This window comes from Lissotriton vulgaris, chromosome 8, assembly GCF_964263255.1.
Source record: "Lissotriton vulgaris chromosome 8, aLisVul1.2, whole genome shotgun sequence".
NCBI lineage: Eukaryota > Metazoa > Chordata > Amphibia > Caudata > Salamandridae > Lissotriton > Lissotriton vulgaris.
In genome coordinates, this window is record NC_141696.1 from 1,122,773,013 (window position 1) to 1,122,796,110 (window position 23,098).

Sequence of the window (23,098 nt, forward strand, 5' to 3'; positions counted from 1 at the left end):
TGAAAACTGAATTTAAAAAAAGCTAACTGGTCGAACATCTAATTTGACTAGTAGGAGCCAGAACCCTGCCTGTTCGATAGTTTGTCCCCCTCTTGTCCTTCTATTTCTCTACACAGTCCTTCCATCCCCACTTTTCAGTTTCTCCCCTCTGCCTGACCCCTTCCCTTCCATCAAGTCTCTTGCATCTTCTGTTCCTCGCCCTCCTGGCCTCTTGGTCCACTAGTGAGAGGGAGTCACCGGCCCTGGTACAGAGATGTGCCCTTTGGTCCATGAGCCCTGCAGGAGAGGCCTTACTGAGACACCCCTCGCTCATCCCTCTCTAGTGACCCTCGTTTCAGGACCAACTGCTTATTCCTGTGTTTACATCCAGCCCGACAAAAGCCGTTTAATGAAAAGTTCCAATTTGACCAGAATTGCATTATCAGGCAGCATGACAATACAGCTCTTCCTGCCTTACTTTATGTGTTTCTAAACGCTGTAAATAATGGGTGATGGCATTATCCAATGTCATGATTCTCAATTTACCAGCCTCGGAAGGATGTAGAGACAAGTGGGTCTCGCAAGGATTCAGGCTATGAACTGCAGGTCACTGAAGTACCATTGAGAAAGTTCTTTTAAAAGTTGATATAATAAAACTTTGTTATAAAAATTGATACTTTATAATTATTTTTGAACTTGTAAATCTTGAATATTCCTTTTTCTATGTGGAATACATATTTAATAATTGTATACCGTAATCGGCTCTATGATCTTTTAATTAAAAAAAGAAAGCAAAAAAAAATGGACAATGCCTCGGAAAATGACAAACAAGCGTTTACACTCTGGGTTTGTATGTGTCGTTTCCGAACTCTCAACATTTAGGCCTTGAATACGAATGCGTCATTATTTTGGGATTCCTGCGCAAACACCTGTTTGCAAACATTGAAGATACAAGAAATTTGCCTCCGTTATGTTTCAGCAAATAAGACTCGTTGAAATGCAGCGGGTGGAAACAACACAGTGAATAACCAAATGTGCAGATTTTGGAGCAGAAAGCTTCACAATCCACAGTTGTTTTTGGGGGAGAACTTGTATTCGGTGCTGTTTGTCACAGCTGCTAAAATCAATCTTCAGGACCCAGTGGCTGTTCTCACAGGTTGCCGCTAGCACTGTCCCATGGCCATTGGGCTACTCACAGGCTGCAGACAGCACCCCTTCCCTCCCTTCCCCCTAGCGTAAGCTGCACCCACAGGAGACCCACAGGACACCTTCCTTTATCCCCTGTTTGGGCCGCACTCACATGGCCCCCGTCTCCAGCCCCCCAGCCCGGGCAAAGCTTCTGTCAGTAACTGCGTCGGAGCCAAAGTAGGTCTGCTTTGGGTACTCACAGGCAGGCAGTGTGAATCCTCCTTGGCCCAAGCCCCTCTGTCCTGCTATGGAGCGGAGTACAGGACCGAGCGCACAGGTGCTCTCCCACAGGGGAAGAGAGGGCAGAGAGTAATGCCTGGCATTGTACAGAATAACTTGCCCTGTCTTGACGCAGAATGGAGTGAAACCTTCCGCATAATCAATCTTCCACTGCAACATAATCCTGGTCCCCCCAAGCCCCTCCACCCCACGCAGAAAGATCCCTGGGTTAACACGCCTATTTACAGCGATCCCTTAGAGCAAACTTCTCACAGCTCTCAGCAGGTGAGCTGAGGAGGCCCCCTTCATGTACTGAAGACTGGGGACCCGCCTCACCGCCGGGGCTGCGGGGGTGTTTGTTACGCCCCTGCCTCTCACATGCATTTCAATTGTTTAATATCAATACTCATACCAGTGTAGGGTGTCTCAACACTTTACATCACATATATGTACAGTGACAATGAACCATACGTGTGTAAATCAGTCCACAGGAAATGTTAAATAATAATGTTAAATGGTATAGATGACTCACGTCATCTATACAAGAAAGGAGTATATTTTAAGATTGTTTGGTCTGGAAAAGCACAAACTCAGGATTTATAATCTACCACATTGCTTGGGGTTGGCTTTACTAATAAGAATGTATTTCTACCCAAACAAACCATTTTTTGCTACATTACGATAATTAAACACTGGGGAAAAACATAACATTTTAACCCATGCCATCCAGTTTGATGCAGCTCTGTTTTGACAGTTAATAGGTCACTGTGCTATATTAGGACTGCAACTTATGAACTGCAAATAACAAAAGGATCTCGGTGACAAAAGCAGTAGCCCACTGAGCTATCCACATCAAATACAGCTCTGTTGTCTGCAAAGGACGTGTTCTTTCCAGCAGGCACATTAACTCTCTTCTCTACTTTATGATGAGTCAAAACTGCCACTAGAGTAAAAATCTGGATCTCTCTAATCACCAGACTTATTTAGAAATTTGCCTGAAAACTGCTCCATACACAATGAACTCTGCAGCAGGTGCATTTAAACCCATGTTATTTCTTAACACAGGCCCCCATCCACAGCTCAGTGCCAGGTGCAGCTGCACCAGTGGCTCTGCCTTAAAGTTGCCCCTGGTGCCAGCACATGCCACTCAGTAGCCACTGTATTTGGGCTCACCGCTTTATGACTGGCATGAAGTCCTAGTAACCTAAGTGAGTAGCCCTGAGTGCAGCAAGTGTGGGTCCTTATGTCGCTGTGCTGTAGGGCTGGAGCTATTCGTCAAGGATGAGGCTCACCGGGCAGCACCGGATGTGAGCGTCACCAATGAGTGACATTCTGCTGGTTTAAACATCCCTAGGCCTTCGGGCTCAGCCTGCCCCCGCCTCGCGCCCATGATGCCCCTGTACAGTTCTTGACATTAAACCCCATGTACCGACCCCCCCATCTCGTTCGCCCATCTTCATTACACCCCGGGAGCATCCGAACAACGGCGGTTATGTGTGCGCCACCCAGCAGTATTTAGGACTCATGATAGTGAGTAAGTAGGGCTGGGTTCTCGTATTTGCTTCTCGCCAAACACCTTCTTCGTGAAGAACAAAACTACATCCCTAATGAGAGAGTCTGCATTTCTGTGCACACCCAGACCTCGTATGCGTCATCCTGCCTGCACCCCTCCCCCCTCTAAAGCAGTACCCCACAAGGACAGACACTTAGAACACTCTGCAGCAGGCCTGCCTCCAGGTACCCCTGATAAATACAACCACCCCTTGCACCCTGCCAGTACTCTTTATGAATAAAAGCACCCCTTGCACCCTGCCAGGACTCATCATTAATACAACCACCCCTTGCACCCTGCCAGCACTCCTAAAGAATACAACCACCCCTTGCACCCTGCCAGCACTCCTAAAGAATACAACCACCCCTTGCACCCTGCAAGTACTCTTCATTAATACAACCACCCCTTGCACCCTGCCAGTTCTCCTAAAGAATACAACCACCCCTTGGACCCTGCCAGTACTCCTGATGAATACAACCACCCCTTGCACCCTGCCAGTACTCATCATTAATACAACCACCCCTTGCACCCTGCCAGCACTCCTAAAGAATACAACCACCCCTTGCACCCTGCCAGTACTCCTGATGAATACAACCACCCCTTGCACCCTGCCAGCACTCCTAAAGAATACAACCACCCCTTGCACCCTGCCAGTACTCCTGATGAATATAACCACCCCTTGCACCCTGCCAGTACTCATCATTAATACAACCACCCCTTGCACCCTGCCAGTACTCCTGGTGAATTCAACCACCCCTTGCACCCTGCCAGTACTCCTGATGAATTCAACCACCCCTTGCACCCTGCCAGTACTCCTGGTGAATACAACCACCCCTTGCACCCAGCCAGTACTCCTGATGAATTCAACCACCCTTGCACCCTGCCAGTACTCCTGGTGAATTCAACCAACCCTTGCACCCTGCCAGTACTCCTGGTGAATACAACCACCCCTTGCACCCTGCCAGTACTCCTGATGAATTCAACCACCCCTTGCACCCTTCCAGTACTCCTGGTGAATTCAACCACCCCTTGCACCCTGCCAGTACTCCTGGTGAATACAACCACCCCTTGCACCCTGCCAGTACTCTTGGTGAATACAACCACCCCTTGCACCCTGCCAATACTCCTAATGAATACAACCACCCCTTGCACCCAGCCAGTACTCCTGGTGAATACAACCACCCCTTGCACCCTGCCAGTACCCCTGATGACTACAACCACCACTTGCATCTCGTCCGTACTCTTGATGAACACTGCCTCCCCTTGTATCCCTCCAGTACTCCTGAGGAACACTGCCTCCCCTTGTATCCCTCCAATACTCCTGATGAACACTGCCTCCCCTTGTATCCCTCCAGTACCCTTCACGGACTTTCTTGTGTTCATATTCTAATTGCAGGTACTAATGTTTATCAACCCTCTGCCAATTGAGGCCTCTAAACCTTTGAAATCAGGATGATATCAGCCAGACACGACATTCAGATGAAAAACATTCTTTGCACATGCTTCCTCGTAGCTTACTAGATTTCTTCTCAGGCTCCACACGTGTCTCTACTGCAGCCAAACTTTGCAGATACCTCGCTGGGCTCAGGCACCTGCTGGACTAAACCTCTCAACCTTGCTAACATGTCCGGTTTTCTAACACTTTCTGCAGACCTGTCACCTGACCTACTCCTGGAGAACTGCAATAGTTATCATAACTTGTTGAAGAATCGGACTTCAAACTCACAAGTTTCTTGGCAGCTTGCTGTCTGGCAGATGGTATGGGAAAATAGTTTTATGTTTAGCTTTTAGCTGTTTTGTGTTTAATCAAACATCAGCCTACGGGTGAAAGGTAAGTGCTATTGCACTGAGTATCGTGTTTCAACACACCAGTGACGTTGTAAATGATAAAAACAACGTATAATGCTACAGCATTACTACAATAAGCCTCAAGTATGTCGGATGATTAAAGTGGCTTTTCACTGCTTACCTGCGGTCTGAAAAGAGCAGCCCTGTGTCCTCGTGGGATACCACTGCATCGTTTCCCGGGAGGCTCCTCGCAAGCACAGGCACCCCCAGATCCATGGCCTACAGAGGGGGGTGGAGCAGACACAGAGATCAGAGATGTGTGCAAGTAGCGTGTCGCACACGTATCCACACGTGTCACTTCTCTACAGAGAGGAACCCTGCAGACATGATTTTTATGGCGAAGTCCTCCTGTGATGTATGTAGTAAGAAGACCCATTTCCGGTCTCGCGCATATTTCCTCTGAAACCAACTAACAAAACCTGGGCTGCACATTGGCACCAGGGCCCCCACCCCCTCCCTTTTCCGGCCGGGCTCTGACGGAAGAGAAACAATGTATGTTGATACTTTGTTTCTCTTCAGTCAGAGGGAGGGGGCGAGGGGCTCAGAGGAGCAGGCTGCAGACAGCCTGCACCTGCTTTGGAGGGAGAGAGGCTTGCTTCAGCGCAAGCCTCTCTCACAGCTTCACCAAAGAGCTGAGGGCAAGGGGGCCCCCTTCATTTACTGAAGAGAGTGGGGCCCCCCCGCACGGCGGTGGCTGCGGGGGCGTTTGTTACGCCCCTGGACGCCATGCGCATGCACATCGCTTGTCCGTGCGCGCACATGGTTTGTCTCCGTTCACTCACTACAGCGACAACAATAGTCTCGCCAAGCGAAGCAGCGCATGCGCTGCATTCACTAGGCGAGACCTAAAAAGATTGCTTTCTGTATATGGTGAATGCAAGTCATAAACAATGTATGTGATTATGTATCACAATGCGGGTACTCCAAAGGCACCAGGGGCCATATTATGGATGCAGGCATTTTCCTGGATTGAGCTAGGGGCAGCTTTCCAAATGTGTGCCCAGCGCGATCCAGGACTATGCGCCGCATTATGGTGAATGCGCTGCCCCCACGGCAGCCGCAAACTCGTGCTGCCCCCAGGGCAGCGCATTCATGTGAAAAACGGAGCAGCAACCCTTTTGCACTATTAAAGGGGGTTAGAGATCCCCTAGCAGGTGAGTGCAGTCAGTGACTGCACCCGCCTGCAGGGATATATTTAGGGGGGTCCATTGGACCCCCTTTCCCTCCGTCTGTCAGTGCATCTCCTGAGCGCTTCTTTTTTCTGCGCCCGCGTCTGTAATATGGTGCGGGTGCAGAGGCAAAGGGATTTCCTCATTTGCATGAGGGCCACGCCCCCATGCAAATACGGCAACACCCTCTCGAGAAATCGCACATACAGCGCCAGCGCTTTCAGTATTACAGAAGGGGACGCACAAACATCTGTGCCCCTTCTGTAATATCAATGCATTGTTAAGAATAGGTCATGCAGGTAGCTGCTGTGTCATACCAGACCTGAAAAGGAAGAAAGTCCTACACTACTCTATCACTAAAGTGCTGTTATTGTGCTTCTTCATAAAGCACACTTTTCTCAATCAGAATGAGAGAAAGTCAAACATGACTGGGTGGACTGCGTGGTTAGCAGTAGTTATAGAAGTTCTTTCCTAAACTCTCTAGAAAAATGCCAGAAGTTCCAAAAATGTGAAGCCCCAATCCTCAGGAAAATTCTACCATATAAGATAAGACCTGATCTAATCCGGAACGCAGATCTGCATTTGTGAAACTGATAACTGCCACCTTAAAGCTGATAACGGGCACAATATATGCGCCTAACTCATGTAAATGTGTTGTCCTCTCACAGTTCTCTAGATTTGTTCATGAATTTGGCACAAGTCTCCGTATACTAAGAGGAATTCAACCCTAGACCCGCTCCTTGACAAAACCGTCCCTTTGAAGAAATACAATGACATGGCCCTATTGCAGGATGTCATGGGAATCACCGCTTTTAAGACATCTGCTTTTTCACAGAAAGTGTCTTTAATTTGCTAATAACTTTTTCCCTGTTTGGCGAATGTTCCCAAAACTTTCAAAAAGTTCATCCACCTCAGCTCCTTCCAGGAAAGTTTCGGGGTGATACGTCAAGCGGGAAATAAGGGGGCCTCAAAACGCAAAATATCCATGCATTTTGCATAGACTTCTTTAAGATGGGCTACAGCAAAAAGCATTGAGCGGAATTTCACCAAATTTGGCAGGAAGCTATATTTCTGTCCGCAGATTGTGCTTTTTGTGATTTGGCAGAAATCAATTCTGTAGTTTTTTAGAAATTTAAGATAATTTTATATTTTGGTAGTTGGGTCTTTGTAAGTTTAGAGACTTTAGCAGGAGCACCAATTTAAAAATAGAGGATTCTGTTTGGCAGATGGAGCTTTATTTGCATTGCAGGAGTTGGACTCAAGCGAGTTCTCTGAATGGCTGCCAGCAACATGAGAAAAATGTTGATGGCAGTTATTACAGTACACGGGGACGTAGACCTCTGTCCTTATGTTAAGAAAAAATATAGATGTGTGGGTTGGGTAGGAATACCCTGATCCCCATGGGGAGACCCAGAGGAACCCTGCTGGGGCCAAAAAAGAAAAAAAAGGCAACCAAAATGCTGCGTTCCTGTGAGACTTGTGGGATCTGGAAAAAAAATAGGGTTGCCGGACCGTATTTATTTATTATAAGCCCAGGGAAGCGTACACCCGTGGCTGTGTTCATAAAGGGGAGGGGACTACGTGTCCCCCCTCCTAGTGCCATCAGAGGCCCCAGGGAGCCCATTCTGGGCCGGAATATATTGTGAATGCAGTGAGGTGATATGCGGCTCCCTTCGCCGAGCCGTTAGAGGTCTTGGGAAGCCCACCCCTGGGGCTGAACATATTTGTGGGAAGGGGTATGTGCGGTTCCCACTTCCTGAGCCAGTGGAGGCCCTGGGGAGCCTACCCTTGAAGGTTGAAATTTGTAAAATGAGGGGAGCATGACCCCCCCCCCCCCCCCCCCCCCCCCCCCCACACACTCTCCAAACCTCTAAAGGCCGCCTGGTTCAAAATTTGTAAAATGTGGAGGGGCACATGGCCCCCCAGACCCATTAATTGCCCTGGGGACCAAATCTCCGGTGCCGACTCTATGTCCCAGGACATAGTGATTTCCATGCCCGCTCCACTGCATGTTTGCCCTAGCTTGGTAGGAGGCCTTTAAATCTTGTTCTTATCTTGTCACGTTTGCTGTGCATTCAAAAACAGAGACCAAATGTCAGGCTGTGTCTTCCAGGGAGCTTGCTGTTTATTTTTCATTATCTGACTTCAAAGGAGGAGATTTATGTGATAATCATGCTGACTAGTGGGGGGGGGGGGGTCTGCCTGAGGAAGGCTCTACGGATGTTGTTTTTTGTCTAGATCGTAACACAATTGTAATGTTTTTAAATGAACTGTGCTGACGTTCAAATCAATACATTGCGTGATAGCTGTTTCACACATTACCGTTTTTGTGCGCTGTATACTTTTATCAGTAAAACTGTGTTTGTACAAATGTAATGGGTATTTCAGTTGAAGGTGTGTTGTCTGTAATGGGAGTATTCTTCTCTACCATGCATACTTCGCGTTACCACGCCACTGCACTCTACCACCACTCCACGCTATGCCATTCCACACTGCGTCACTGCATTCCTCTCTGCACCACCACACGGCTCTTTACTCTGAACCACTCTACTCTGCCAGTGCACTCTGCCCCACTCTATGCACCACTGCAGTCTTCGCCACTACTTTGTACCACTCCACTCCACCTGCACCACTCTACAATTCACTCTACTCTGAAATAATCTACTCTATGCCACTGCACTCTGGAACGGCCACTACAACGCGTCCATTTCCACGAAAACCTTTACCACGCATGCATTACAACGCATGTGTGGTAACAACAAGAGGCTTTACCACGCATACCTTTACAACGAAATACGTAGTAAAGGTATGTGTGGTAAATGAAAAAAAAAGGAGGTTTGGGGCGGTTTCCCCCCCAAAACGAAAAAAATGTGGGATTAAAAAGGGGGGGTTGAGGGGGGTCTCCTCCCCCCCCAAAGAAAACTAACCTGCAGTGCCGAAGATCAAGCAATCAGCGTTGTTAGAGAGAAAACGGAATCAAACTTCCGCTTCCTCTTTACGACGTACAACCGACGTAACCAACGAAGATGGAGAGGAGACAGTTAAAAAGGTAAGGGGAAATGTAATTGGGCTGGGGTAATTATAAGGAGTGGAGGCTGGGGGCATGTAAGGGGAGAGGTATAACCTTTAACAAGAATATGCCCTCACCATGCATAAATTAACAACGAAAACCGTTGTTAATCTTTTGCGTGGTAAAGGAATATTAGTGGTAAAGGTTAGACGTAGAAAACTAATTCCGTTGTAACGCATGCGTGGTAAAGGCATGCGTTGCAACGGAATTCGTTGTAACGACCTACAACCTTGCACTCTATGCCACTCTACACACCTGCACTCTGACACCCTACTTTGCAGCACTGCACACTCTGCCACTGAACTCTATGCCAGTCTGAGCCACTTTACTCTGTACCACTCTACTGCACTCTATGCTATAGCACTCCGCCACTCTAATCTACTATGCTCTACTGCACTCAATGACACTGAATGCTAGACCACTCCAGCCTAGGTCACTCCACTCTGCACCACTCCACACCGCTGTGCAACACTGCACTCTACACCACTTCTCTATACCACTTCGCTCTACCCTGCACCACTCCACTCTACACCACTTCACTGTACTCTGACACAATCTACTCTACGCCACTCTGCTCCACGTCACTGCGATCAATGCTGTGTTGCTCTACTCTGTGCCACTCTACTCTGTACCACTGCGCTGTACCTTGCACAACTGTACTCTACCCTGCACTACTCCTTTCTACTCTGAAACAATCTACTCTATGCCATATACTCTATGCCACTCTGCACCACGCCACTACAGTCTATGCTATGCCACTGTGCTCTAAACCACTGCACTTTATGCCAATGCACTCTACACCCCTTTACTCAAAACCAAAGCACACTACACCACTGCGCCTATGCCAACTACTTTGCTCCGCTGCATTTTGCACCACTATAATCACATTTTACTTTATGCCACTGCACTCTATGCCATTACATGCTTCATCACGCTACACTGAGGTACTCTGTCACTGCACACTACGCCACTCTATTCTGCTCTGCACTACTGTACTCTACGTCACTGCTTTCTGCACCACTCTGCACTCTTAAAACCAAAGACTTTGATGCTCTACTCTGCATATCTGCACTCAGTTCCACTGAACTCGACACTGCACTCTATGACACTGCACTCTAACCTGCACTGCTCCATCCTATGCCACTTCACTTAGAGCCGCTCTACCCCGCTCTGGGCCGCGCAACTCTGTTTCACTCCACTCCAATCTGTGCAATTGCACTCTGTGCCACTGCAGTCTACTCTACACTGCTCTGCTCTATGCCACTGCACTCAATGCTACTCTACATCACTGCACTCTATGCCAATCTACTCAAAACCAATGACCTACACCACTGCACTCTACGCCAATCTACTCGAAATCAATGCACTACACCACTGCACACTACGTTAATCTACTCAAAACCAATGTACTACACCACTGCATTCTACGCCAATCTACTCCAAACCAATGCACTACACCACTGCATTCTACGTCAATCTACTCAAAATCAATTCCCTACACCACTGCACTCTGCGCCAATCTACTCAAAACCAATGCACTGCGCTCTCCCCCGCTCCACTCCATTAAACTCTGCTCCACTGATATACTACGCTGTGCCACTCCACAGCACTCTATTTCAATCTACGCCACTCTACTCCATTCCACTATATGCCAATCTACTCCGCTATACGCCATTCTACTCTACAACACTTTACTCCACTCCAACACCCTCTACGCCACTCCCCTCTGCACCACTGCATGACACCCGATGCAGCTCTACTCTACGATACACTACTCCACTCTTATACTGTACTCCCCTCTTGGCAGCTCAGCTTTATGCCCTTCCACTCTACGACACTCTACTCTCGACACAATACCACGCTACTCCATGCCACGCCACTCAACTCTACTGTATTCCACCCCATAATACAACACTCTTCTCTACTTTACAACACTTCACTCTCCTTTACCCTACTAACTTTTAGCCATACTGAACAGCAGCCACTTTGGTGTACATCACTGCTAAAACATTGGCAAAGCCAATAGATATTGCATAGGCAAGACCTATAGGTTTAGCCAATTCCTGCTTTTTGACAGGGAACGCACATCTCACCTCCCTGAGCCTCTTGAGGCCCCCATCCCAGAGGACCTTGCATATTAGTTGAAAGGGGAGGGGGTGCACAGCCCCCTCTCTGAGCCTTTTGTGGCCCAGGGGAGCCCATCCTCCAGATCTGTATGTTATCTTTTATGGGAGTGAGGGGGGTGCGTGGACCCCTCCTCGAGCCTATACAAGTTCTGGGGACCCCATCCCTAAGGGCAACTTATTTAAATAAAGGGGAGGGGGCCCACACACAGGGAGTGTGTCCACACACTTCTTTTCTTTTCCAACCCTCTAAATATTTTCCAAAATAAGCATTTGCGATGCATTTGCTCTGGCGCTGCACGACTTCTGTGGATGCAAAGAAAGAAGGCTGGGGTTGGGCAGCATCTATCTCGCAGTGTTTGGAAGCATTTCTAGGCGAGACCTATAAAGAGCTTTGTGAAGCGTGTGCATGCTTTTCCTAAATAGATAATGCTTGCAAAGCAAACAGACACATTTTGGCATGCATGATTAAATTGGTTTGTCTTACATTAATTTAAGTAGTTCTAACAAGTTACAATGCCTGTAAAACAACAACGGGACATCATGCCTGTCTGCTATTTTGGAATTTGCCTGTGTTTGCTAGTTTGCCCTCCTGTGTAGAGAGGAGAGAGACAAAGAGATTCTCTCCACAAATTACTCTTAAAAATAAGGTTGTCTGGAGAAGCCATGTTTTGGAGAAGACGGCCGTTCCTTAGAGATGAGAATTTAAAATACCCGTTAGTGGTTTGTGGAGGAAAGAGACGCACTTATTGTGAAAGCGGCCCCATTCACAAACAATTTAAGTTGTGCTTAAAGTAAAAGCAGCACTGCTGACAAACAATTAAAGGTGCGCTTAAGTGAAAGCGGCACCTTTCACAAACCAGTGTGTTTCTCCTCCCAAAAATTAAACCTGTATGCCGAGTGTGATAAAAAAGTATTTGTGGAATTCGCAGAGATCTTTGATTCAGTCCCATTAAAGCTAATTAAAGTAGAAAGTGTAAACAAAAGAAGCGATCTGCTGAGCATGAGCCCATGCAAACAACAAGTGCGGCCGCGAACTCAAATGCACACAGATGCTAACAGCTCTTTTCAAGCACTTGTGCTTGTGCTTACCTCCATGAGAGCGTGCAGCGGCACGCAGGCCATCATTTCAATTAGCACGGGCGCTGCTGCTCGCTCCAGTAAGGTGGATGCCAGCGCGAGTGCTTGAAAAGAGGGGACCGATTCCTAAAGGTCACTCCTATAGAAGTGCTGCGCGCTACGCTCTAGGCGAGACCTTAAAAGCACAATCTGCGGACCATCTTCTAACTTTGTGTAATTCAGTTCAGCAGTTTTTGCTGTAGTCTTGTCTAAAGAAGTCTAAAAAAATGCATTTCCAGGAAGTAGATAAGTTGGATGTCTTATTTTTATTTTGGAAAGGTTTGGGAAGATTTGTGAAACGGGGCCAAAAGCAGACCTAACTAGAACTACCTAGTGGCAAGACTGCATATAGAATACCTCTTAGTCCTAGATTACTGTTACCCTCTGTCTTGCATTGTGAGATACTGGAGAGGCATACCACTTCTCTGCCTGTCACAATCTTGACCGTGGGCACTTTGCCCTCTGGCGACCACCATTGCTGCTCTGGAAAATGCAAGGTACTAAATATAAACAACATGACACGAATAATACTCTCAGGTCACTTGTAGAACTCTATAAGGAATGGAACAAGGGTTCAGTATAATTAGCACAAATGCTGTGGGCAGCCAGTAAAATTGAGAGGCCTCTTGACGTGAGACAGCAATTGCACAAAGAAAAAACCTTGACATGGGAATATATTTCAGACTGTTTCTCACCCTACAGCATATATTGTAGACTTGAGAATTTCTCTCTCAAAAGTTTCTTCACTACCAAAGCTGAAAAGAATGTTATAAAGTTGAAATTTAGGCATTCTGAGAATAGAAAAAAAGCAGAGAGACTGCTAGGCTTACAATTACAGCAGAGAATCACATTTAGCGGCAACAGCTATAAACGGTGGAAATGGTGACCTTTTATCCCTCCCTTCTGAGATAACTATCGTATTTACATTATGGTTTGATAATCTCTATAATTCAAACAGATAAGACTATAGTGGGAAGAGTCTTGTCCGAACCCTTTTATAGGGACACTGGGCAAATAGAAGTTACTGGACCCAACCTACGTACTTAAATCATTTCTTTCAAATAGGGAGAAACTGGTGGAGCTTGATGGTTTTATGTCTACACCGTTTTCCTTCTCCTGTGGGGCACCGCAGGGCTCATCATGAAACAGGACACTTTTTAATCTTTGTCACCCCTATCTCCACTATAATAGTCATTTGGCTTTACTCTGGTGTTGTATGCTGATGACACAAATCATGGCATCACTGGCTGGTAGTCCTGAGGACACCGCTTCTAGATTCCATGGCTGTATGCATGAAGTTGGAAAGTGGATGTACAGAAATTGTCTCAAGTTAAATTCAGGAAAGACTTAGGTTCTTTTATTTGGGTGTGACACCTCATTTTGGACACCCAGTTGGTGGCTGCAGGAATTAGATTTTCCTAGCCCAGTCACTAAGGTGAAAAACGTAGGAGTCTACTTTGACAAACTTTCTTTTGAAGGACAAATAAATGCTGTCACCTCCTCCTGCTTTTTCATGATCAAAACCCTTCGGAAAGTCTTATCTTTTATTCCTTTAGACCTTCAGAAAGCGGTCATTTCTGCACTTATTTTATCGAAGTTTGACTACTATAGTGCACTCTTTTTTTAATATCCGATCTAGATTTTTAAATAAATTGCAGGTTCTTCATAATGCTGCGGCACGCCTTCTGCTTGCTATTCCAGAATATCAATCGGTATCCTACGCTCTGTCACTATTGCATTGGCTGCCAGTTAGAAGGCAATTTTAATTGATGTCCCTTTGTATTATTTTTAAAGTACTACATGAAATGGGTCCTGACTATTTTAAACACAGATTTGTGTGGTATGTTCCCGAAAGGCACTTCGATCTTTATCATCTTTTAATCTTGTAATTCCAAGGGCTGAAACAGCATCTTGTGAGGCTAGAAGTTTCGTGGCAGGCACTGCCAGGTTGTGGAACTCTTTGTCCACTCAGTGACTTGCAATGTCCTTATAGTGTGCAACAGGGGATACTTTAGTACATACATGTCTTCATGCCATGTGCCTGGACTGGTCCCGATTGTAAATGGCTAAATATCATTGTACATTCAAACACCAGTAAACATTTGTCTTTGAAACGTGGAAATACCCACTGCATCTTATTTTTTTTTACTCTAAGCACAAAATATATATAGATAAATACATATAAAATTAGTGTGTACTATACACCTCCTTTATTACAGCTGTATTTATTACATGCCTTACAACTTAAAAGGTAAGTGGTTGCATCTTACTGTCCAGTTTGCAGACCCAGAATGGCTGCTGACTACATGCTGAAAACAAACCACTATTTTTTTAGGCTGGCCATGGTATCAAGCGGCATACTTTTTGATTGGGTACAGACAAAGTGTCTTACATCGTCACTTGTGTATCTGCAAACGTTCTGTTGAGCACAGGAAGTTTAATGTAACATCAGGAAAAAAGACAATGAAGCACTGCAAGAAATTCCAAAAGTGTTTTATTGTTTCTCCACAAAACGTGTCATCTAACAGTTCATGTCTGAGTTAGGGCCAAGATGGTGGCGATGTAAGACTATTTCCGCAAGCCTCTGTCCCGGCTCACCCTAAGAAAGCTTTCTCCCTGGGTATCAGAGCTGCCCATCACACATGCTGGATCCCTGCTGTTAGTGTGCAATACACAGAATCTTAAACCAGGAGAAACAGGCTGGTTCCCGAGGACATCAAACAGATAGCTGAAAGTGGCCAAGCCAACATTGCAACCAGCCTCACGCACTGAGAAGCTCTGACATGGTAAGTGTGAAGAGCATGCTAGATCCCGAGGCAAGCAGACGCTGGGAATGGAAGCTCGAACAGAAAGGAAATGACTTGCACAACCAGTGGCTGAGTGGCTGCCGGTGGCCGTGGGAGCCCAGCAGTGAGGACTGGCTTTCGGTGAGGATTGGCTTTCAAGAGTACTGGCTGTGCGAAGCAAGACACCTTCTCCTCCGTGCAGCCAATGGGCAGACCTGGACAAAAGTACAAGTGGCTCCTGACCAAGGTAATGCTTTGGGTGCCACCACAGGGGCCTGTAAACCATAGGCCCTCAGGGGCTGCAGGTACATAGAACCCGCAAGGTACAGTTCCACCCTACAGTTAATGGTGCATTTCCGCACAACAAGGCGCCTACGATTTTAGAGGCCGGTATGCAGCATCGGTGCAAGCCGGGCTGGGTATTGACTAGACACAGAAGAGTGGGTCAGTGCAGAGATTAGTTTGTCAGTGGGACGGGAGGAATTAAAAGGGTAGCAGGCCCACATGATAGAGGAACAGTGGGGAAAGGACTGAAGCAAGGCTTCCACTACCAATCTAGGCAAACGCAGTGCCCCCTCTCCCTTCCCCCAATCACACACAATGGCCTACCTACTCAGACTAAAGCATCCAGAGCAATAAAAGAAAAGAGAGGAACGTGAACAAAAGAACGCTGGCCCGGCACAAAAAGGCGGGACCCTGAAATGTGACCAGGAAGGGCCAGCCTGATAACTCGATCAGAACATTGGGTAATATATAGAGGAGACAATGGCAGGCAGCAACGGGAAAACAGAACTCCAGCATAAGAGATCTGCTCTCCAGATCAGAGTCTCAAAAACAGGAATCAGTTTCCAGGCCCAGGAGAATCTTTTCATGGGCATGAGTGATGTATTTTCAATACTGTGTGGCAAAATACGATCTGATATCTGAAAAACAATTGAGGAGGCAAAATATATAAATCAAAGGGGCACCACAATTGTCTGAAGGAGATTGACATCGAGAGGCCTTATATTTGCATTGCATATGGATCCTATGGCAATATCTATTAGGCAGAATAAGACTATCAGGTAGAGTAACAGTTGGCCATACGGAACATAAGCTTTGCATATATGCGGGCAATGTGCTTTTGATACTAACTGACCCAGAGCGCTCCATCCCATAAGTGATTGAAATTGTGAGGCTGTTTGGGAAAGCCTCCAGCTTTAAAATGAACATCAAAAAATCACAATTACTTAGTCTATCTCTGCAGCAGATGACAAGAACAGAACTATTGTCGCAACTCTCACTACAATCAATCAATCACGGGTTTAAGCGCAACTACTCACCCTCAAGTGTCAAGGTGCTGGAGGGGAGAGGGGGGACCCAGGTCTTGAGTCCCTGCAAAAACGTGGCAAGTGAAGGTATCTGTGGGAGGTGGAGAGGAAGGGTGTTCCATGCCTTAGCCGCAAGGAAGGAGAAGGAGCGTCGTCCTGTTCTGGTCTTCTTGGTGCAGGTTTCCGTCACAATGGAGAGCTGGGGTGAGCGGAGGGATTTTTGGGGTACGTGGAACGAAAGGCAGTGGTTCATATAGGCTGGTGTGGTGTTGTGGAGGGCTGCGTGGGAGAGGAGCTTGAAGGTGATTTTCTTCTCTGCGGGGAGCCAGTGTAGTGTCTGTATGTGCTGGCTGGTCTGGTCGTGATGCGGTAGGTTGAGGACTAGCCTGGTGGCGGCGTTCTTGAGTTTGCGGGTGAGGTTCTTTTTGATCCCTGTGTAGCATGCTTTGCTGTAGTCCAGTCTGCTGCTGATGAGGGCGTGGGTGATTGGTTTCCCGTGTTAAAAGGAAATCCATTTGAAGGTCTTTCGGAGAAGGTGGATGGAGTGGTAGCAAGAAGAGATGACCACCTTGATCTGGCGGTCCATCTTGAGTTTGGAGTCCAGGATGAATCTGAGGTTGCGCGCGTGATCTGTGGGAGAGGGTGGGTTCCCAAGGGCAGGGGGGCACCAGGTGTCGTTCCAGGCATCGGGGTGTGGGCCCATGATGAGTACTTGGGTTTTGTCCAATACAATGGGTATTGAACGGTATTCCATACCTGGGTCTACAATTTGCTGCATCAAAGACTGCATGAGAGAGCTATGTGATCTTAGTGAGGCAACTGAAAGCAGGTATTTAGAACTACTGTGGAGCTGGCCTCATGGAGTGCTCGCTGTGGTAAAAGTGACAGATTTACTGAGGCTACTGAACGTTGATCCAACGGTGCCACTCCAGTCTCCAATAGGCACCAGACGGAACACTCAATGGATGTCTAACCACTTCTTATGGTTTCAGAAGTGACTTAGATTAGCAACCTAACAAATGTACTGCTCAGTCAAGGAGTGAGGCCTGGGAGACCCAAATATCCTGCATTATTACAGTGCAACGCAAAATGTAGTTCAGTGGCACCTCAAGGAAAATGAGAATCACAACAGGTGTTTCACAGACCAGATCATAGCTGGCACACACGTTTGGAAGACGATCTGGCTCTCCAAGAACCACAGAGTATGTGTGTTGAATTCCTCCCCTGTGACCACGAGTGTGACTTTGAAGACCTGCATATGGCAGTGATTAAGCCAGGCTTGGTCACTGTTCTATCCTCCATGACCCCAATAATTGGACATCCTGACTTTATCCCCGCAGTTAGATGAGGATTTCAGGGAATGGTGAAAGGCAGTGTGTAGGCAGATTGGAGACTTGTACGATTGAAGGTGCGGGGTGATTAAAGACTTTTAAAGCAGGTTATATATAGGTCGCCAGAGGGTGCAAGAGTTAGGTATTCATAAGTAGGTACGCCACTGAATAACACACCCCATAATCAGACGGGCAGGTAGCAGACCCCTACTCCAGTTTGAAAAATGTAACATCACTAAGACAGGGGACAAGCATATTTTATAAGAAATTTACAAACACCTTCTTCATGGCCGGACCAATGAGAAGACCATGGGCCAGAGGAGTTGTGGAGAGAGCTTGACAGATCATTAGACACCAGGGAATGTAACATGGTCTTCCAAAAGGCAAATGTCATGGCATCCAGTGCAGCAGTGAGAGAAACTCAAATCACATTAGCCTCTTATTAGTACTGCATATCGGAGAGGGTTCATGCGTGGTTAAACACAAATCTAAGGATTGCTGGAGGGGATGCAGAGGAACTAGGTCACTCCTGCTCTTACTTTGCCACTGCCCTAAACTCAACCGATGCTGGCGGGGAATAATATCGACAAGATGTTTGATTGCCCTCTATTAAGACTCCCCATATACTTTTAATTTTTTTTAAATTATTTTATTTAAACCGTTTTTACAGTATTTAACAGACATAGTACAAAGCAAATCAATTTTGGCTGGGCGCAGGGTGGCCCCATCGAAGGACGCCAGTGCACAATGATTGTCACAACAAAAAGGGAATAAGTCTGAAAGCTAGTATGGAAGTGGTTATACAGAGAACACAACTTCCACTTCTAAACAGGTAGGCTTACAACATATCTCTCTACCATCATCCAGCATGTGAGTCAAAGCATACAGAGCTCCAAATCAATATACATCCAATCTTGTTAACCCAACCTCCTTCCTGCTCCCCAGTTTCTTTTCCCACAAGATATTGCTGATATAATCCCCAAGTGTTTTTAGGCTGATTCTTAGGGGATAGTAGTTCATTATAATTTTCTGACTGTGTGTTACAGTACAACATGTCATTGAACCACTCCTTCGTAGTTGGACCCTTCACCCAGCGTATCGCTATTCTGAGCTTGGCCATCAGCAATCCTATAGCAACCAAACGCCTGACATCTTTTCATAGGTCTTTGTCATATCCCACCAGGGCAAGTAGAGGGTCTGGAGTGAGCGAAAGTCTGGTAAGTATCAAAAACTTTATCCCAGAATTTTGCAATCCCAGGACAAAGCCAGGCTATGTGCAGAAACCCAGCCTTGCTCTCTCTACAACGATTACAGGCTGCTGTGTCCCACAACCCATATCGGCACAGTCTCTCAGGTGTGTAGTACACCATGTTGAGGAATTTAAAGTGTATGAGGCAGTGCCTTCCATTTAATGAAATGCGCTTAGTTATTTCACAGCAATATTTCCACATACCCTCATCCATGATGGTGCCTATATCGGCCTACTCTAATCTAGCCTTGAGAAAATGCGTTCTCCTGGAAATTAAAATGCAAACGTTGAGATAAAGTAATTTCCATGATTAAGCATCATATAAAAGAACATATGTAATTCATAATACCATATATATAGCCATATATTAAAAACAGTCTAAGCAGTTAATGTTTTATAGGCATGTTCTAAAAACTGAACCGTCCTTATAATTGCACTGTCCTCTTTGAGCCTGAAACAATAGCGTACAGCCTCTGCAGTTGTTATTATTTTAACATTATTAACCCCTTCGCTGCGGCGGCTATTCCGCCGCAGCGCTAAGGGGGAGTCGGGGCCGCACGCAAAATTCACGCCGCGCAGGCGCAGCGAGCGGGCCGTGACGGAAACGTTCCGTCACCAGCACAGCCCACCCGAGGCTCATGACGGAACGGTTCCGTCACGAGCATGCGAGGGGTTAAACAAAGGGCATAAATATATCCCTGTTTGGGCAACAGCTTTGGGCATACGCATTTTAAATATTAAAGAGTTTCTGTACAGATTCCACAAAGCCGGCATACTTGTATACCTTTAAGTGCCTGGTTCCAAGTCCCTTCAAACTCCCCAATCGAATATAAAATTGTCTAAACCTTAAGTATTTCCATTTTATGTAACTGGACAAATTCCATCCCAAGTATTCTTGAGCCTGTAAGGTATAAGTATCAATTACTAAGTCCGCATGTTTATATTTATATTTCCCAGCTTGTAGAAGATCTAGATTCTACTGCTTTGTCATTAGCGTATTACGTATTCGATTTTTACACACATCCCTGGTCATTCGCCCCATCTCCTGTATATCAGGCAGATTGTAGGATCCTATTTCCATCATTATACTATATAGTTGCAAATCTCTGACTTCTTTGACTTCTTCAAATATTAGACATTTCAGTCTACATGCATCAGCCTTAGCACAATCAATAATATAGTTAACGCAACTTCTCTTATGCAGTGTTTCCATCGATTTTAGACCAAATTCCAGTCTTATCGTACGGTGCGGAGTTGCCTGTCTTAAATGAAGTAAGGTGTGTACACATTTCATAAAACATTTCTCAAGTTCAAGGATGGCTTTCTTGTTCATAACTGGAGATGCAAATAATAAATACAGAATCATTTCATTTGTAGTTATTTAAGTGATGGAATAATTGCATTTCCTCCACACTTTTTCATGAATCTCAAGATTGATTTAGTAATAGCTACTGATTTTGCATTCTTATTAACCTTATGGCATTTTTAGAGAACATTCCCTTAGATGACATCTGCAAAGCAGCTACATGGTCTACACCGGACACATTCACAGTACTATTGTGTAGATGTGCACGCAAAACAACAAGCTACTGTGGGCCAGGCTGTACTCAAAACATTATTTCAAACAACTGCAACAGATACTGGTGATTGCAGCTAAAGAGGGGTACCGCTATACAATCTATGCACAGTGTGTGATCTGCAGCTCATATGCCTCGAATGGAAAATGCTACTTACCAGTATGCATCTGTTCTTGGCATGTAGAGCTGCAAATCCACACATGCCCACCCACCTTCCCGGATACCTTTCTGTTCTAGTCTTATTTAAATACAGCATACATGGGCATCTTTTCTGTTTCTCACAAAACTCCATCATTTCCCTTCTGGCGAAAAAACAATCTGAAGATGGAGGCGATGCCCATGCGCACTATTGTCCAAAGGAGGAGCACCTATCTTGTGACTTCCAAAAGACTTTTCCAATACAACAACAAATGCAAACATCCGGGCCCAACACCAGATGGCGGTCTATGCACAGTGTGTGGATACAATTTGGTCCTGCTGCCTCGGATGAGCGAACGCTCGCTATTACTTCAACAATTTCTTCTTCTGTTATTTCTGCAAATGTTCCATCAGCTTTAGATGTTGTATATTAACATGTTACAGATGATTTGTGTAGAGCTTTGATGTGATTTTCCCACTTATTGCTTGGGATAAAGAAGTTGTCTGGCTGTTTAAATGAATTTGTTCCGCGTCCCACCAGGGACCAGAATGCACGCTCATTCCTAGTCAATATAGCATGGTATAATTTAGCATCGGCACTGTTCACACTATCCCGCTTTATCTTAAATTCCTATTCTTAAATTCTTTCTTTATATCTTGTATTTTTCCATTGCGCTCATTGAAATCGAGAGTTTTAAGATATGTTGCATCTTCTTGCGATAGATTCTCTTTCATTCAGTTAATTCTGAAGTCTTTGTTGCGCTAATGTTCGGTAGCGGCTCCTGTATACTTGTCACAAGCCGGTGATTGTAGGCAGGTGTATGTGTTTCCTTACCTCAGAAAACAATAAAAAGAATTGTTCCATAAAAGTGTCTCCTTTTACAGCTTAAGTTAAATCATTAATTTCTTCTTTGCCATTTTTCTGTTTCACATGTTATTTTAAAAGATGGGTAAAGGAACAAAATATTTACATTCTCTTCCTAATGCTTGTAGGTATCTGGGGTATAGGAGTTGCAACACAAAAGGCAAACTTGAATCAGATTCCTCTTGGTCGAGATGTCCACAGTCTAGTAATGAGGAATGATGGGTCCATCTACCACAACAATGAGGAGAAGACGCGATTACCAGCTAACAGCCTCCCTCAGGAAGGGGATATTGTGGTAAGTTAAAAATATATATATATTTTGAGCAACTTTCTGGTTTAGGCAAATAAAAGCTATTGATGCTTTTGACCGGATAGTGGGGAACAGAACCCCAAACTCTATCCCTAGAGCCATAAAAAGGTGGTGGTGTTCGTTTTTTGTGCGTTGCTTTGTTGTGGAATGCCTGTTTTGCTTTGATGATGCGATTTTAAGGCATGTATGTGCTAGAAAACAAACGGAGATCCGTTCCCAAAGGGAAGAACAAAAGATGATTGTTTCTTTGCAAACTCCTGAAAAATTTGACCATTCTGTTTAAGGTACAGCTTTGGAGTCCAGCAGGGATTAGCTGGAAACAATATAATCAGTTACAGTTAGTACAGTGGCACCTCATTCAATCCCTTCACACACATTTTCTTTGATTTTTATTTACAAGACAACAAAAATATGTCCAGTATTAACCCCTTGCGTGCTGCCGTTGGCTGACGGGAGCACCACCTCGCTAGTGCTGCCGTCGGCAAACGGCCTACGCAGCCCCGCCCACCTAATAGAACACCAGCACCGCAGCGGAAAAACCGCTGCGGTTAAGGCGTTGAAACACTTTGCTGCTCAGTGCAGCATACAGTAGATATCTGACTAATTCATAGCGGTGGGTGCTTCATCAATCTCACTTGCTGAGAAGACGATTCTTATTCCTCCCTGTCATGCTCGCCTCTCATGGATACTGTTGGACAGGCCACATGAAGGGCTTGCTCCCTCCCCGCATGACAGGGCCCGAGCCCCGGCCCACCAGGTGTTACCCAAAGAAGCAACCCGCACCCCGTCTCATTCGGGACTCCTGCCCCCGGACATCTCTGTATCATGGGGCCGAATCACTACCGGCTCCCTCGCCCGGCCCGGCCGCCATCTTGGACACTGCACCACGAGGCCGTGTGGCCTCAGGTCGACCCTAACCCTGGGCCTGGCCAGGCCCCGACATCCCGGCACCACCATCCACCCAGGAGGAGAACGGACCACTTGGCAGGTCAATGGGAGAAAGAAGTGTCAGTGGCTTTCCCCCGCCAGGTGCCGATCGTACCCCCAGCTCCCCCGGGCGCTGGCTCCACCCCCCTGCTGGGTGTCTGGACTCCCTCATCCCGGACCTCCCGACCTCCAAGTGCGAGGGTCCGGACATCAAAGGGCGCCAGACCTATAACTGGGGCAGCTCCAGAGCAGGAAGGCAGTTGTATCCTGGAGTCGAGAGACACCGTGAAGAACTCATCCTTTACGGACTACTGGCGCTGCCGTAGCCCTGCCTTGTG

General features: G+C 46.3%; 1 protein-coding gene across 1 annotated transcript in view; it reads left to right on the forward strand.

Moving 5' to 3' along the window:
- Positions 1-23,098, forward strand: part of SPRYD7 (SPRY domain containing 7) — a 177,676-nt gene that overhangs the window by 73,675 nt on the left and 80,903 nt on the right. The window contains exon 3 of the mRNA XM_086934955.1: positions 21,652-21,818. Within this exon, the coding sequence (XP_086791081.1) occupies positions 21,652-21,818 (167 nt within the window). The remainder of the gene's footprint in view (positions 1-21,651; positions 21,819-23,098) is intronic.